The sequence below is a fragment of the Melanotaenia boesemani genome, chromosome 14 (assembly GCF_017639745.1).
Source record: "Melanotaenia boesemani isolate fMelBoe1 chromosome 14, fMelBoe1.pri, whole genome shotgun sequence".
NCBI classification, from domain to species: Eukaryota; Metazoa; Chordata; class Actinopteri; order Atheriniformes; family Melanotaeniidae; genus Melanotaenia; species Melanotaenia boesemani.
The window spans coordinates 5,421,244-5,439,475 of record NC_055695.1 but is presented as its reverse complement, the minus strand read 5'-3'; the positions used below and the strand labels follow the sequence as shown (position 1 = coordinate 5,439,475).

Below are 18,232 nucleotides of genomic sequence, written 5' to 3'. Positions count from 1 at the left end.
TAATATTGCCGTCCTTAAGGCGGATTTATACTCGCGCTGCATCTCCATGACGCTGTGTAGGTGTTGTGTATCTCTGCGGAGGCCCGACGCGCACCTCTTCCAGACCTGACGTACACTCCTGCTACGCAGACAATTACATGGAAGTACTCCCTAATGATTGGTCCATTTTGGGATTACAAGTTTTCAGATTTCTGGATCTTCTCGCTGAATTTGTGTGGTAACCGCCTTGTTGGACTGATTGTCCAACACCCAGTGAATTAAGTTGATGAGATTTTTTTTTTGTTTTCTTCCACAAGCTAATAAAGACACTGAACCATACTGGACACCATTGTTGTTTTAAACAGAAAAAACATACCGGAACTGAAGTGATCCATCAAAAGAACTGTGAGAGCAAACTCACCAGCGTCAGCGACGCCGTAACCTCCGAAAATGGGAAAGGTTAACATATGAATGAATAAACTGTTTGTCTGTGTGCGCTGCACGTCTGGTGGTGGGCGTGGCCAAGGTGCAGCAGCATTGCTGACTGACAGATTGTGCTCACGAGGCAGAAATGTCGTGCATTTTTAATGTCGGACAATCAGCCCTTGAACATTTTCGTCTCGTCAACAAAATTTCACAAACGTCTCGTCATGTTTTCGTCATCAGAGCCTTTTTTAGCTCGTCACCGTCTCGTTATCGTCATGAAAAAAAGTTTGTCAACGAAATAAATTTGTCATCGTTGACGAAAACAACACTGCTTAACCCTTATCCATCTCACTGCCATCCTCATCATCTTCATCACCATCCTCATTGCATCCTCATCCCCATCATCCTCATCTATATTCTCATTGGCATCCCAATTATCATCCCTGTCCTCATCATCATCCTAATTATCTTCATCACCACTGACATCTCCATAATCATCCCTGCTGTAACATTAAGTTTAAGTTAGTGCTGTCAGACGATTAAAAAAATTAATCTAATTAATTACAGGATTTCTAATTAATTAATCTAATTAATCGCATTTTAATCTCATATCTGCTGACGGCCCCCAAATAAAGAGTTTGAATTCTAGAACACTTGCAGTATAGTGAATGACTAATCAAATAAGAAAAGAGCATATGAAATACACATTTCTTTTATTGCTGACATCTGAAAAGGGCATCTTGCCCAAAATATATACCAAGCTTCATAAAGCAAATTACACTTTCAGTGTTTTTTATAAATAAATAAAATTAAAAAAAATGTCTAGCAAACCTATAAAACGGGTGCATTATTCAAAAATGCAGTGCAAATAAAGTTAATAAAACAATAAATAACACTAGGCACTTAACCAGGTGCTCAATAAAATAAACAACAGCAAAACAAGGATAACATACCTTGAAATGTTTAACATCAAGAACGTGAAGTCAAGAGGCATTACTTGTTAGGAGGACATGACACTGTTTCTAGATAAAAAAAAATAAAAAAAAAATCATGTGGGGCATAACAAACCCAGAAACCCACTACAGAAAGTAGGGCCACAATTACAGGTCCTCAAATCAACCTTCCCTCTTTGCTTAAGTTACAGAATCTAAGTCTCCTTGAGCCAGTTGCTCAGACAAACAAGCTTGTTTACATTGTCTGAGTGTAAGGCTGCTCTCTTCTTTTGTATGATGTTACCTGCAAGAGAAAAGAGTCTCTCGCATGGCACAGAGGTCGCAGGAGTAGCCAGGTATTTGCGAGCAATAGAAGACAGCTGTCCATAGGCACTAGTGTGAGCTGCCCACCACTCCAGTGGACACTCACGCATTCCAATGCAAGGCTCAGCTTTGTAACGGGCTAGCAGCCTCGGCTCCTCCTTGTCCGAGTCAGAGTCTGAAGAACATAGCAGGAGCAGGCTCTTCTTGGCTGCTGGCTCGTCCTCTGTGGGTTGAGCAGGAGCAGGTCCTGCTTCTGCTAGCATCTCTCCAAGCCAGGTCCACACCTTAAAAGATGGAAAGTTAGCTTTTGCTTGACACTTTTTAAACTTCCAAAACACTGAACGTCTCAGTCACCCACATACCTCGTCTCTCTCATCCTTGGGTATGCTCTTCAAGTCCTTGAATCGCGGGTCAAGGGCAGTTGCCATCTTCAGCCATCTGTTGTTGATGTTGGCCTTGCGTGTGTCTAAGTCCTTCAAAAAGGTGGTCTTGAACTTCATCATGTAGCCTTGATCCTCATCAGTGGGCTCCATAACACGTTTAAGATGGCAGAGTGCGGGGAGCACCACAGAGCATGACACATAAGACTCCCCTCCCAGGAGCTCCGTCACATACCTGCAGTAGAACAAATACAGGGCAATAATGAACTCATATCCATTAGTGGTATTGTGGGTGTGTGTGCATGTGTATGTGTGAGCTAAAGTGTGAGTAAAAGGTGTATGGGAGGGAGGGGGATATGAGTGTATGAAAAGTGCAGAGAGAGGTGAGGTCTGTTTGTGTATTTGTGTGTAAATGAGTAGAGAGTATGAGAAGGATGGGAGATATGAGGTTTGTGAGTGAAGATAGAGAAAGATGTAGGAAGGAGCAGAAGAGAAAATTAAAGGAGAGAGAAGAATTGTGTGCAAGAGTGAGAAAGAGAGAGAGTTGTATGACACAGAGGCAGAGCTGAGTGTATAACAGGTGGAAGAGAGAATGAGAGGTGAGGTGTGCGAAAGGATGTGTATATGTGAGAGAGAGCGACAAAAAGGGACATACCTGCAGGGTTCAAGAACATCCTCCAGCTTCTGTAGTTTGACACACTCTAGGTTGGTCAGTGTGGCCAGGTTGTGCTTCTGTTGAGCCAAAGTGGTGTTCACAGCCTCCTGGTTCCGTAGGTACCGTGAGACCATTAAGAGGGTTGAATTCCATCTTATAATAAAATGAAACAAAAACTGCATTAGTCCCACAAGGGGCTTTAGCTTTTGAGAAACACATTGTACAATAGTTAAAGCACACACACACACACACATTGTTACTGTTGTTATTGGTATTTTTATTGTTTACGTTATTTATATTTTTTATAGATGTTACTGTTATTTTTATTTTTTCAGCCCCTTTGAGACAATGTTTGTTGCAATATTGGGTTTTACAAAAATTAAAGTGATCGATTTATTGACACACACACACACTTTAGGAGCAAAAAACTATAGATAGTAGTGGACAGTCTCACCTTGTGGATACGTCTTGAATCAATGGCTCTCTGGCTTGTCCGAGGGCTGCCTGCTGCTGGTGCAGTTCTTCTGTGCTGGCAGGGCTGTGCTTGAAGTGTCCGACTATTTTGCGGCACTTTGCCAGGGCGGTGTCAAAGCTGCTGTCCTCAAGGCAAATTGTAATGGTTCTTTGGAGCATATGAGCTGCACATGGAATATGCTCGTAAGGCATCCGGCGTGCTGCCGCGACCATGGTTCTTGCGCTATCAGTCCCGATGGTTGACACTTTGCTTTCTATTTTCCAGTCCTTTATCACAGCTTCAAACTGCTCGGCACACGCATCTGCATAATGGCGGGTCGTTGTTTTGCACACAGTTAATGCAAAAGATTTAAGCTTCCACTCACTATCGATTAGATGTGCTGTGACCCCCAAATAATTATGGTTGCTCACCGACGTCCAGTGATCTCCTGTTAAGGACACATGGTTGCTTGAACCTGCCAACAGTTCTTCTTTTGCTTTCCTTTCATCACTATACAACTGATGGATTTTTTTCATTACCGTACCTCTCGAAGGTAACCTGAATGTTGCATCCGACGACGCTATCTGAAACGCCTCATTTAGCCCCTCATCTTCCACGATTGAAATTGGCCTGCAATCACCTGCTATCCACTTAGCGATCGAGTTTGTCAGTTTATCTGTGGTGCCTTTGCTTAGTCGTTTACCATAGTCTGTAAGTTTGGGTTGGCGAAGAGCGCTAGAAGTACTAGCAGTCGCAACGTTAGCGCTGGAACCTGCCCAAACATGTTTAGCGTTTAAATGATAAGTCAGGCTAGAGCAGCTTCGATGAAAAGCAAATTCTTTTCTACATAAGCTACAAATAACCGTGTTTTTGTTGACTGTCCCATCTGCGTTCTTCTTGTAAATAAACTTGCCGTTCAATGGCCCCAGCAAAGATTGGCTCGCATCACCTGCACTCTTCTCCATTTCTCTGTGCTCACCTCAGCCCGCTCTGTTTGTTGTATGGACTAGCCTCTACTAACGGCGCATGAAGTGACGTAACCAGTCGCATGTTCGGGGGTCAAAGTGGCCAACTCTAAAATGTTCGAATTGCATAATTAATCGTGCGTTAAAATTTATAACGCGTTATTTTACGCTCTAATTAATTGATCTAATTAACGCGTTAAAATGACAGCCCTAGTTTAAGTTCATTTTGTGTATTTCATGTGTGTACTTTATGATCTGGTTCATCATGCCTGCTCTGATCTTCTCACAAATCCCAATATCAAAATGCAGCTTTAGTACATTCATCCTGCTTTGTGAATAACAAAGTGAAAGTTGATGCTTGGACCGCCTCCGCTTACTGTTTCATGTGAAGTGTTTGAAGAAAAAGTAGAGAAAGGATGTCTGTAGAGGAAGACCGTGAGATCTGTTAAAGAAAGGTGTCAGTCAGGTGTAATACAGCATTTGTTAACGGACTTAAACACACAAGAGGTTCAAATTCCTTCTAAAAACTAATTGAAAAATAAAAAATCACAATTTGTTTACAAAGGGAATGCATTAAAATGGGCAATAATTAAGATTGTGTATATGATTCAGAGTAATTGATTAGATGCATCAGCTTTGTTATGACGTATATGTGCTGCTTAGTGAGAAATGACAGACTAATAAAACAATCAGTTGGCTATATTTGTAGTGTATAATCTAAATGTATATAAGAAGAAGCTTCAGTGTAAAGAGCATACACATGTCTGATTAGCTCTAGACATTTCTGAAAAGTAGATATCCTTTACGATTTACTTGGAACTGGCATTTTGATCAAAAACCCCAAAGCATCCACTTTTATTGGGTGAAATGTAGCCGCTGTTCTTCCATCGAGGAGCTTTTTTCTTACTCGGAGCAAGAGAGCAGATCTGTCAAATCCGAGTTGCGTTTAATTGCCCGTCAGTTTGCTGAATATTAATTTTAAATGAGTCTGTGTAGCACTTTGAGATGCATCCGTGCCAGTCACATTTTTAAAACTGGTGTCTTTGAGCACTTGCCAGCATCCATTATCTCACATGAATAAATAGCAGAGTTCTGGCTTTCAGCACAAGAAAATCAACTCAAGTGTCAAGATAAAAATTTGGGGTAAACCCACTTGGAATAAAAACAAAGTGCTTGTCATGGCATCTCTGTCTCACTGGTAGAGATTTAATAGAAAATTTTAATTGAAGATCTCGATTTTAATTCAAACTAAAATATAAATATGAGCTATTTATTCTGATTATTTCCTCTGAACCACAGCCATTCGTCATTTTTGTCAGTTTAATTTTTTCCCATCTTTGATTAATTTGTGATGCATGATTACAATGCCTTCCCCTTATTTTCTGCCTTTTCTGCAGATATTGTGCTTTGCAAAGCATTGCGTGCAACCATCCCACCAGTGCAGGATGCGAGTTATTTCCTTTTAACAAGCTACTTTCTTGATATTCATTCAAGTAATCTGGAACAGTAGCAACAAACATAATTTACCACTGTGCTTTTTCTCTTTTGCAACTATCTAGCTTTTACTGATTATAAAGAATAAAAATTTAAGCTCAAAAAGAAGAAAAAAAAAAGCCTCAAATGCAGGAAATCAGGAGGAATCAGATGCTGAGAATAGAAACATTGACAACAAATAGTGTTTTCTGTCATTTTACACCTCTTTAACCTGCAGATCTTTCAGATTAAACAATAAGTTAGACATTAACTTCCTTATTATGTGACAACCAGGATTTCTCTCTCACCCCTGCGCTCTTTCATCAAATTATAATAACATTGAGTAAAATTACTCATTTAACTTCAGCAAAGCTTTTAAAAACTAAATCTAATGAGTCAAATGTTGCTGCAGATTTGGAGCATCACAGGGCTGCTGCAGAGCTGATTGGACAGGACCAGAAACCAGAGAGCAGATGCTGCAGCACACAAGATAAACACATGATCAATCATTTCTGAAACTGTGTTTGCATGTCTGATTCTCTTTTACTGATCAAGGCTGCTTGTTACATTGATGCCGCTGCCTTTTTAAAAAATCTCATTAGCAATGTGGACTGGAGTTGGAGGGCAGATCACGAATTTGCTGTTGCCTGAGAATGTGACACTTAAAAAAAGTCTAGGAGAAAGGAAGAAGTAAACATGCAATAAGAGAGAACGCTGTACACACAGACCTGTGGAAATTGGTGTGTAACTCATGAACTGGTAGGACTAGGCCACCATGTAAAAAAACACCATTCAACAAGAACAAAACTAAGTGTAGGCAAAAATCATCTCTCCCTTCAGCCTAACATCACTGTCTTTTTATTTTGTTTTTTTTCCCCTCACCCCCGACCTCTATGCACCACACGTTTATAGATCAATAAATATTGTTATCGAATTGTCGTCCAGTCCTACTCTGGAACAGGGTAAATCTGGACTCCTCAGACCACATGACCTTCTTCCATTCCTCAAGAATCTACTCTTTATGCGCCTTTGCAAACTGAGGCTTTTTTTTTTCCTGATAATCTTCATAGAAGTGTTTTATTTAAGCTAAACGGCTGTTTATTCCCAATCCTTGAGTTCCCTTCGCATTTTGCATATGGGAATGTTCTTACTTTCACTATTAAGTTCTACTGTTGTTTTTTTTTTTTTTTTTTGTTATTTTTATGATTTGATTTTGACTCTTGAATGTTGGTGATCACTGATCAACGTTTCCAACCACATGTCTTCCTCAGAGATGATGGTTACTATCCTTCCAGTTTTTGGACAGTTGGAGAGTCCTTAACCCAATTTCAGTAGTTTGAACATCTTCTTAGATGTTTTCTTTGTTTGATGCCAATAATTTGACCCTTCTGAAACAGATTAACAGCTTTTCCACGACCACAGGATGCGTCTTCCAACATGGATGATGAAGAGATGAGAAGCTGCTCACTGCATCAGTTAAACTTAAATAACTTGTTGCAGCTGAGACATCATCACCCATGCAGTAATTATCCAATAGGAGGGTCTTACCTATCTGCTTAGTTAAATCCAGGTGGTGACTTTTTTAACTGGATTTTTTTTTTACTTAGCTTTATTTAAACTTTCACTCTGACACAAGTCTTATATGACAGGCAGAAACCAAAACAGTGAGTAAGCCTGCATGACACATAATATTGACCATGAATCAACAAGGGTATGCAGACCTACGCTGTGTGGCATGTGTGCAGCAGGAGCAAAACAAGATGGACTTGACACAGAGCAAATAGGAACACACAACAGGACATCCTATACACATAATAAGATCTAACGTGTGTGGGTGTGTGTGTAGCATGGCAGGTTGACTTGCATTTATAATGCTGGATATGTTTGCAGTGTCAACATTACCACTCTGCTGACTTTTCTGCTGAATGCTAAAGTATAGTTGGCCGATGGGTAACTGTGTTTCTGTATATTTCCACAGTGGAAGTAGAAGCTGGGATCAGGAAGGACTTTTTATGGAGGGGAAATGAGAGAACAATGCTTCTGGCCTCACTGTAGCCCTGCCTCGTCTGTGTGGCTGCGAGGTGGTAAACATTGTTAAAAATGTCACACTCAGCAGGAGAAATGATTGTATTCAGGCTTAAAAATGTACTCTGTAAAATGTACAACAACAAACCTTAAAACTGGATGCTTCTTCAGTGGCAACATGGACCTGTAATGTTTGCAACAACCTTGCTAAATTAACGTTGGATGGGACAGACAGTAAACAGCTTTGCTGGAGCGGAAACAGTGACATTTCTCCTGGGGGGGGGGGGTTCATCTTGATGCGGTTGAACTCTTCATGGAGCTTCTACGTGCTCAGTAAATGAAACTGCAGTTTACTGTTTCATTGCGAGGTCACATACGTGTAAGTTTATAAACTTGACTTTTGGATAGTATTTGGAGAAAAACTCTGAGATGAGCTGAGAGGGAATTTATGAGGCATCTGCCCCTTCGGGTGGAGCATGTTGTCTGCTGATCCCGGGGTTGATTGTTCAGGCCTCCAGCTTCTCCTGTGTCTCCTCAGGAAAAGCACTAAATCTCAAACTCTCCATTAGGACAGGCTGGACCTTAAAGGTTAAGTTTGTACCAGTTTTGTGTCACTGTTATTTTTGGAAAGCGATTTGGAGTATGTTCCATATAAATGCATCAGTCTACCATTTAACTAAACCACTTATTGACGTGATGATTGATGATTAATTTAAAAAGAAAAAGAAAAACTAAAGTCTAAAACCATATTTAATGCTGGCAGTTAAGTGAGATATTGGATTTTTTAAAAATTAAACCTTTATTTAGCCATTTTAAAGTCCCTTTTGAGATCGAGATCTCTTTTTAAGGCCGACCTGGTGAAGAGGGCAGTAGCACAAGCGTTAGAATACAGATTCAAAAAGGAAAAAACAAACAAAAAAAAAATAAATAAAAAAACAACCCCAACAAATTAACAAGTAAGACATTATCAGTACAGTTACACATAATTAAAAATGAGGTCAGAAACAATTAAAAACACAGCACTGTTCATAAGCTTCTCGCTATCTGGAAAGTAAAAAATGACGTACCTTTCGTGGCGGAGCACTTTTTGGACCACAGACACTGTCGTATAAAGAGCCCTGATGTTTTTGTGACTGCACAACAGAAAGAAGCACAATCACACTTCCTAAAGCTACATTTGCACAGACTTTTTTTTTTTTTTTGCTTCAATAAGCAACCACCTGGTCTGGTTGAACACAAGAGTCTGCTGGCCAAGAAAAACCACGAGAACTTTTGGACTTGAACTATGTGTTTTGATCTGGAGCAAAGTATTGAATGGGCAAGGCAACTTCTTGCAGTATCCATATGCTATAATAGTAGAAATTATGTATCCTAAAGAACAGAATCAAACCAGGCTTATGACTGAAATATCACAGCTAACACTGTAGGGTGCTTGAATAATAAAGTTCTGTTTTTCCATAAACTTGACTTTTCATTACTTCTTCTTCAAGAATTGTTGTTAAATGTTTTCTGTGCTCTAAATCTTCTAAAAACATATTTTAAACCATATATTCTAACATCCCACAGTGCTCTCATACAAATGAGCTTCTGGAATGCTATTAGAGGCTAAAATCTGATCCTTGGAGCTCCTCGGAGCTGGTCTAATTTGCCATCTCACTAGAGACTGAAGATAATTAGTCCCAACGAGGGATTACCTTCCGGCTACTGCACATTCCTGATCAGCCAGACAAAATAACTGCCCCCTACAACTGCATGTGCAACAAAACTTTCTGTGAATTTTTCACTAACTGGCTGAAAAACTTGATTGTATTTCAGATGATAATTTCTTGCTGTGTTAAGAAAAACTGAGCTAAAACATTTAGTTTAGTGACAGTTAGCTGTTTTTCTGAGTCACTGCTTTTATTCCAGTTGTTTTCTAGCTAAGATGCCTTTATGTTCAGACCATTTTTTTTCATACATCTGTTGAGTTAAATGTTTTCCAAAACAAGAAACATTGTCCAAAAGCCACTGGCTTTACATCTTTGACATATTTCTCTTAGTTTGCACAAATATGATAAAAACAAAGGCTAACATATAAAAATGTAAACAGTGGCTTAAAATAAATGCAAAATTTGGTGCACCTTCATTTATTAGTGAACTACATGGTTGTTATAAAACATTAGTGGGGGTGTCAGTGTGGGCTTTTCAGAGGTAATTCTCCATCTCTGCTTGTTGTGATCGTATCTCCTTTGCACAATGTAGTGGAAGCAGCACTTAGTTTGTCCTGTACATGCAGTTTGGAGCCTTCATCTAATTCTTCTTTTCTTGTGTGGCATGTTTCATATCCTAAGGTGGTGCATGGCACATTTAAGATTAGATTTTTTGCTGAGTGTACGTTTGCCTCAGGTACAGTTTTATCAGCAAGAGCTAAATTGTGAAGAAATAAAGTTTTTTTATTTTTTCATCTTTCTTTTTCTCCCCCACAGACAATACCAAACTCCATCAGCACTGGCTGACATAGATGGTGATCATCACTGTGATAGGGATGTCACAGTGACTTAATTTCACACATAATCGTGGTATTAAACATAATTAATTAAAGTCAAATTAAGTAGCATTGACACCTAGTGTTTCAAATCAGAACTGCAGATGAAAGAAAAAAACACGGAAAGCGCCATAACTGCAGATCAGCGCAACTTGCACACGCAATGAAAACAGAATTATTTGATAAATCAAATGGGTCATCCTGCAGCCATCCTCTAAATTTAAGGCTTGAAAACTGTCAGAATCTTCATAAATAAGGAGGATGAACCAACATGTCCAAAATCAACTTCTCTTGTTGCAGATAATGCCAAATTTGGATTTAAAAAAAATGATTGCATCGGTAATAACTGTGTTATTTGTTCATTAATACGTAAAAAAAAAAAAAAAAGAATAATGTGTTAATTCCAGAGTTGAATCTCTTTGCATTAATGCATTCATTTTGACGCCTATAAGGAGTGTTCATGTGATTTTACACATTTGTTGGCAGAATAATTAATGATGATCTTAAAATTGAGATTATGTCTTTGACAATTATTGTAAAATCTGTAATTGTGACATCCATAATGCCAGAAGCTTCTGGCTTCAGATGGAAAGCCAATATGTGAGGCCATCAGCGTGAGAACTGGCTGGGCTAATATGATAAAGATACAGAAGTTAGATACACCTTGGCACATTTTATTTGCATTGAGTTTTCCCAGAATATGAATCACTTACTTTAATCTCTGTTGCATTAAACCGGACTTGTAAATTTAAACTGAGTTTCCACATTCTCTGTAAATTTTCCCATATCTCCTGTAGAAGCATTGATTTCCTCACACAGTTCAAAGATGCTGAAATTAGAACAGCAGTTTGACATGACAGTGTGATTGTGCTTGACCACTTGTGCAAATGAGACTTTCTTTGCTCTTTAAATAAAACCTAACCGGGCCAAATTTTCACTGTCACACTCCGACAACCAACAGTTTGATTGCTTGACTTGCAAAATGCTGTGTTTCATTTGGCTGCAGTATATTCATTAGGAGTTCCTAGGGGTTGTATAGTTTTGAAGTTTGATAACACGTCCTCAGAGCTTAACACTGTAACCTGGTACTAAAATATTCATACGCCCTACTATCTAAGAGCTTTGAAGTGTTCTGGCACCTGTGGCAGAATTTTATAGGAAGGAAGAGGCTGCTCCTTAAACCTGTTCCTGTTTGAAACCTAACAATAGAATTTAAACTATCTGAATCATTTTAAGTGTATAAAGTTTAGATAATTTGTTAGTTTGTAGTTTCTACTTGGTAAAATTGGAGCAGCCAGTGAATCTGCTGTCTTATCCACACCTGAAGTTATTTGAAGTTAGTCAACTGAACTGAAATGACTTTCTGCATCGATCACTCAGAAAATAGTCATAATTATAGACTCATGAATATAATGTGCCAGTGTTGTAAATATTTGTTGTTGTTGTGTCTTTGTGACAACACTGAGTTGTAATTCTCCATCCATATGGGGAGATTTGTGTTATCCTTTGTGCTAACAACTCCAGATACTACTTGGCTGTCCAAAGAAGGTAAAGTTAGAAATGTGGGCTGTAAAGGAGCACCCTCCTTTTAAAAGTCAGATCACCAACAAAGTCTTCCCGTCTTAAGATGGAATGTTTGAAATGTCCCACATGAAGAGAAATTGGACTCAAATGTGTACATACACGATTAATAAAAAACACGTTTATGAGTTACTTATGTATACTTGCAAATGTGTATTCAGATCAACACAGAAGTATCAAACAATTTGAACATGTAAAATAACTTTATACATGCATACATTACAAACTGCACTAGCATTAATGTTTTACCTTCAACCTCACAGGTGTGGTCTATTCTATGTTCAGAAAGCTTATTTATGCTCCAAGACTGATATGGAGTATTTGGTCTAACTTCTGTGTTATTTACATACGTAGTTTGGTTTGTTTTTAGGGCCCTTGTCGATCTGTACCTTGATGGAGCAAACAGAGTTGTACCATTGGAAACCACAGGGGGCAGTGTTGAGCATTATAGCTGGCATTAAGAACAAAGAAGAAGCTGCAACGGGTCTAATGAGCACAGACCACCACCATCACTGTGCTGCCTCTTTTTAAGTTTCTTTCTGAGAATTTAGATTATCATGAGCCCATCTACCATCAACATGTTTACTATTGACTGAAACTGACGTAGAAAGTTGGAGGTGTACTCTGGTGGATGTATTGCCTTGCAGTCATAAACATTGATCAGATTACACTTGTGTATGTATCCGTTTGCATGTGCATGTCAGTTTTTGAGACATCTTTTATGCATCCAGACTCCTCTCAGTTTCACAAATACATGGTGCATTTAAGTGCAGGAGGTAAGCTGGACTGATTTCTTCTACATCAGGGATCCTCAGTCTTGGTCCTCGAGGGCCGGTGTCCTGCAGGATTCGGATGTTTCCTTGCTGCGACATATCTGATTCTAACCAAATGTATCTCCAGCAGCTTCATATCAAGCTCTGCACAAGCTCTTTAATGACCCATTAATTTGAGTCAGGTGTGTTGCAGCAGGGAAATATCTAAAACTTGCTGGACATTGGCCCTTGATGACCAGGATTGGCGATTCCTGTTTTACAGTTGTTTCAAAATTGGATGGACACTTTTTATGAACGAACAGCTTATTCCTCAGTTTTATAAGTATATAATAGCAGAAAATCCTTCCCAACTTTTATACATGGTGAAGGGAGTATTGTGATCTGGGGCTACTTTACTGTAAAAACACTGCTGTGTGTTTGGATATATTTGGATGTGTTGATTAAGGAGGTGGAAGGCATCATTTAGGACATAAACTTATCAGCATGCACACCCACTCACTTTTTAAAGCTATGGGTAGCCTGCTGCTTTGGTATGTCATACTGCTGTTAGCAGTGCTCTAAATCACTGATGATGTGCTAATAAGTGGGGGATGGGCCATGGCCCACAGGCCATCCCTCCACCTTACCCCAATGATGATGAATTGCATGACACAGTGAGCTATGACAGCTGGCATTGCTCACATAAATATTCACCTCCTGCTCATCTGCAAATGTTTTCACATTAATCTGAAATGAACCAGGAATAATTAATGTTTTATTTCAAGGTCATGGTCAGAAATTGGAATCATAGTTGGGAATGATGATAATCTCTGTCATTATTTAGGTAATTGCCTTAAGACCATTTTTAAGGTGCTCTTCGTTGGTTGTAAAGCATGTGGTGTGAGTTCATAAAAGGGACTTGTTTTGACATAGAATTATCTATTAGTTATGATTTTAATTTTCTCCCTTGGTACTGTGTCTTACAGAAAGATATGTATGTAAAGTAAGAATTTAAATGAAGTCTGACTAAAACTAAAGGTGCTACTAATTAATTGGAAAAGCTGAAACTAAAAAAATCTGCATCTAAAACTGATGTTTGTAATTACCACCTTTGGTCAGGACCGTTGCGATAATGAAACTGTAGATTTTCATGAATGGGGTTAATGACCATTAACTTGCTTCAGAGGTTTCAGACTGGAGATCTTTTTTCTGCAAGTTAGAAAAGTGTTGCTTGTGCTTGCTGTAGGCTGGATGCTGTGTTTCCATGGTTTCTAGGATGAAACATTGTGATGGTTTCTCTTTTAAAACCAACAACAGTAATAATTTAGTCATACTCCTTTAGCCCATAAGGGAGGTTTTTGTGTTAATTCTCTTTTTTCTCCAGCGTAAGCCTCCTCTACAGTCAGACTGGACTGGACAACATCTCATTTGCCACTACTGGGAAGCACTAACATGTATTATGGTGAATACAGGGCAATATCTTTACAACACAGTTGGCTTTATAGGGAAAATGTTACTAAATTCATTTTACATTTTTAGATTAAGTTCTCTTCTGTTACTTAATGTCACACATTATTGCTGGTTAGTAGGTTTAAGTATGTTTTTTTCTTTTTATTCTTTTTTAGTGTCAGTCTCTAATCCTGATAATGTCTCAGATTTCATCGTCTTACATCTGGTAGAGTTTGTCTTCATTTCTTTCAACTCTTCCTTTATCTCAGAATGAGACTAAATGAAATCCAATTGCAGAAATAAGTCTCGCCTGGGTGGTCCAGATCCCCAGGCGAGTGCCAAACTGATAAACAGCAGGGCACTTGTAGCCTCTTTATTAGGATGGATCGGTCTAGCCTCATTTGTACTGATGATGGTGACAAAACCTGCCAGTCTAAGCCTTAAGCTTGTGACTCTGACTAAAACTAGATGCAGGAGATTTAATTTTGGAGACAAATTGAAACGACTCACCTCACTTTTGTAGGTTATAAGCGCTTTGAACAATAAAAACAGTGTCAGGATTAATTTAAGCTCCCTTTTTTCTCACTGTCTTGTGCTCTTCCCTTTAAATTATTTTTACTGCATTATTAGGATACTCTTCTTCTACACAGAGGCAGGGGACTTGAGGAAAAATGGCCTTAATCTTTGTTAGGAGACAAACACCCCTTAACTGATTGCTTTTTACAGTTTCTGATCACACAAAAAAAAGTAGATATCACAACCGATGCTGAGAGAATTGAGAGGTTTGGAAATTAACATCCCCCCCCCCTCCAAGTCAGTTTGAGCTCTTGTGTTTTACAGGTAATAGATTAAACATGTAAATGTATTTGCATTGCAGATATAATAGAAAATGAATAGTTTCTTCTACATCAAGTAGTACTACAAGTCTTTTTCTTGTGGACGACTCTGTGGTTGATAATTATAGTGTCATACATCATTATTTAGAAAAGGGCCCTCTTTATTAGTGCTAGGCAGTATACAGGTTCATACCAAAAAAATATAGTTTTAATATTTTGTTATAATCTGAGGTTGTCTTATACTGCAACACTGGTTGATAAAGGCTAAACAAGCCTGTATCAGTGGGGAATAAGAGGACGTGGTGCAGCAGGAATCTGTTTAAAAGAGGACCTTTTTCACTGCTGCACCATCATGTATGCAACAGAGGAGCTGCGATATTGGAAATGTTGAGCTGGGAAAATGGGTGGGTTAGAAAGTGAACCTGTAACAGATGCTGAGGTTGAAGATGATGGTACAGAAAAAAGAGCCGCTATCTGTTGTCTGATAACGCTTTGCTTTTAAAAGTTCAAACGTGGATCAAACAACTGATTTACTGAAACGTGGTTGTTGCTCGCTGCTGCAACACATGAAATCTGCTGCACCACCTTAGCAGCAAACATGCTTTGAAGTACTAGGGAATGAATGAAACTAAAAATAAAAATAAAATAAAAAAAGTTGGAGGACATGCTTGACTATTTATATGCATGTTTAGAATCACCAGTCTTACCATGTACCATACCAAAATGCCTGGGAGAAACTAAGCTAAAGGTTTATGGTGAGCATTGTTGCCCAAATGAAACTCAATTAAAATCACAATGACTTAAAAAATATATAACTCATACAGTATGTCTTAACTTTGCTATTTGTGGTCAAACTTCTATTTCATATAAAAAAAAAATGCTGCTGAAGTCAACTCCTTTGACTCTTGTGTTAGTTGGAAGGTCCAGGCTATTTATTTAAAGAAGAAACATCTTCCTATCTTAGGCTCAACTTTCTACTTGACTGTCATTGGTATTTCTAAGATGAATGTGGATGCTAGCTTTTGTTTCACCTTATTCTGACAGTCAATAGAGGTGTCAGTCATCAAGATCAAACAATTAATTGGCAACACCCCCCCAAGAACACCTTAAGACCCCCCATTTTAAAGATATTGGTAGCAGCCGATTCTTCTCTTAGTCTGTGGAAGATATAATTACCACCCAGTCATGCATGGAAAAATCATACCACACACCATATCACATAAGTATGTTCATACTTTGCAGCATATTTTTAGTATCATATTTAGCACTGATTAAGTAAGGTGTTACTAACAGAGCGCTATGCTCAGACTGATTTGAACTCACTAGTCATCTATAAAGCGAAGGTGGCTTCTTTGACACTCAATGTATTAAAGCTTTTTGGGTAATTAGATCTGCAATAATTAGTAACTTGACAGAAAATTAACTAGCAACTATTTTTGTTTTTAATTATTAAAGTCATTTTCTAAAGCAGTAACAGTAATGGAAATGATAATTAGTTTCAGCCCTAACTGTGATTATGTAATTCCCAGATTGATTATGTTTGCTGTCATCATCTAACCTTCTAGGCAACACCTCTTCATCCAGGAAAATGATTGCAACATATTCAGACTAAAAACCATTTGGACTCTAATTTACACCCTTTAATGATAAATAAGTACCTTTATTGCTGTGCTTATTGATAAAATGTGTTTAACCAAACTTTGAACATTTCGTCATGACAAAGTTTTCCGCATTAGTGCAGTTTTCTGCCACCCCCATGTCTCATTGCCAGAACTTTCTCTAGTCCTGAGTCCATCCATCAGAACAAACCTCAACCCATGAAGCTGATTCAGAAATTATGTGCTTTTTATTATGGGATGTCCATTATGATCTTCACAGGCTAGGTTATTAACTCAGTTCATTCATCACCCACGCTGCAGAAACTGCATGCACGTGTGACGGGAAAGCAGCTCTAGGGTGACAGAGGTGCTTTGCATACTGTAAGAAACTAATGAGCAAAGATAACTGCTGCAGACTCGTGGTAAAGGAAACATTAAGCAAGTTTGCATCTTTGGTGATAATTACAGGTCAACGTTTTTCTCTTAGATCTTTAAAATCCACAGTATGTTTACATGAAACCAAAGATCTGTGTCGTTAATGAGAGATGGTTTTGGGGAAACGAAATGAGCATGAAGGAAAATTGAAAGGAGAGGATATGATCAAAGTCCAGTTCTTATGAAGGAAATGTACTTCCTGTTCCAAGAGACGTTCCTAACAGCATTGCACAGGCCTCTGAGTCAATATTTTAGTAATATCATGTATCTCAAATAAGCCCTGTGAATGAAGTCAAATAACCAGCTGAAACAATACTGTAACGACATGTTCAGTGCCCTCAGAAATGCAGACGTCGTTGATGTAGCCAGTTTGTAGATATGGTCATTTGACCAGTTTTGGATGCATCTTTATTCATTCGTTTGGTACAAACAAATAATTCTCTCATAAGAATAAATGGACCTTAGTTTTTCAGAAAAAAAACAAAACTGCAATTTGAGTCTTTTTTCTGACCTCATGCTTTCTACTGCAGGAACTACAGTAGAGGCTTAACTAAGCAGAAAGGAAATGATTCACCCCACAGAACGCCATTGGCTGGGGTGTAATCCTCATGAGAATGAGGCCAGAAATCTGACTTTTTTTTAAGTGTCTGACTCATGCAGGCAACTGGCTCTGTTGTGGGCTAAACTACTCAATGTCCCCTGGACCCTGGTAAAGGCATATTTCACCAGGTTTCACATCAGCACACTCACACCCCTCTGTATGTATGGATTTGCAATATGTAAATGAAAAGCATGAAGACCATAAAGGTTGTTAGTGTTTGCTTGATGTTAAAATCATAACAGAAAAAGGGCCACTGTGTTGCAGATGGAATTCAAAACCAGTAAATTAAGTTTGTTAGATTTTTGAACACATTTTGCCCTACTTTTGCTATTTTTTTCGTTTTTTTTTACTGTGGCTTGGAGCACTCTGCTCAGATTAATGCCCAGCAGCATGTGAGTGGATCCCTCTGAACTAGGTATGGAGGAGATGTGTATCTGCATTGTGCTCTGCTGCATGAAAAGCTCCATCCTGCAGGGAAGCAGCCTGATCAGCTGCTAATGTGCAGGCTGTAAAAGTTGGTGCATTTAGTCCCCATCGGTGTGCATTTAAAGCAAGTTGATTAACTTGAGTGTAGCAGTTCATTAAAGGTAAATAATAAATGAAGCCTCTTCTCTGAAGTCAGGTCATAAATTTAGCTAATTATTCTTTTTATAAGGCCAAAGATTACTAAAACAAACAAACAGGAACAGAAATGTGTTTTGGTCTGACACCTTAAGTCTTTTTCTATCCTAACATGAAAACTAAAAGTGCAAAGTCTTCTTTTGTATTTCAAACATATTGTTTCCATCTTTGGTTTTTGTTCTGTAAAACATTAGCTGAGTCTGTCTCAATAAAACTGTGGCA

General features: G+C 38.6%; 2 protein-coding genes across 4 annotated transcripts in view; one reads left to right on the top strand and one right to left on the bottom strand.

The window, feature by feature from the left end:
* The window catches only part of LOC121652732 (carboxyl-terminal PDZ ligand of neuronal nitric oxide synthase protein-like), a 196,756-nt gene that overhangs the window by 24,521 nt on the left and 154,003 nt on the right, over positions 1-18,232 (top strand). The window lies entirely within an intron of this gene.
* On the bottom strand, positions 1,102-4,318 carry LOC121652733 (E3 SUMO-protein ligase ZBED1-like). 2 transcript variants are annotated; one of them, XM_042005676.1, is made up of 5 exons: positions 3,582-4,318; positions 3,151-3,472; positions 2,697-2,849; positions 2,024-2,276; positions 1,102-1,945 (listed from the first exon to the last, which is right to left on the bottom strand). In XM_042005676.1, the coding sequence occupies exons 2-5, from the start codon at positions 3,381-3,383 to the stop codon at positions 1,553-1,555; spliced, it is 1,032 nt and encodes a 343-aa protein (XP_041861610.1). In that variant the 5' UTR covers positions 3,384-3,472; positions 3,582-4,318; the 3' UTR covers positions 1,102-1,552. The 2 variants fall into 2 exon arrangements, with proteins under 2 accessions (XP_041861610.1, XP_041861609.1); XM_042005675.1 differs by having other exon boundaries at positions 3,151-4,318.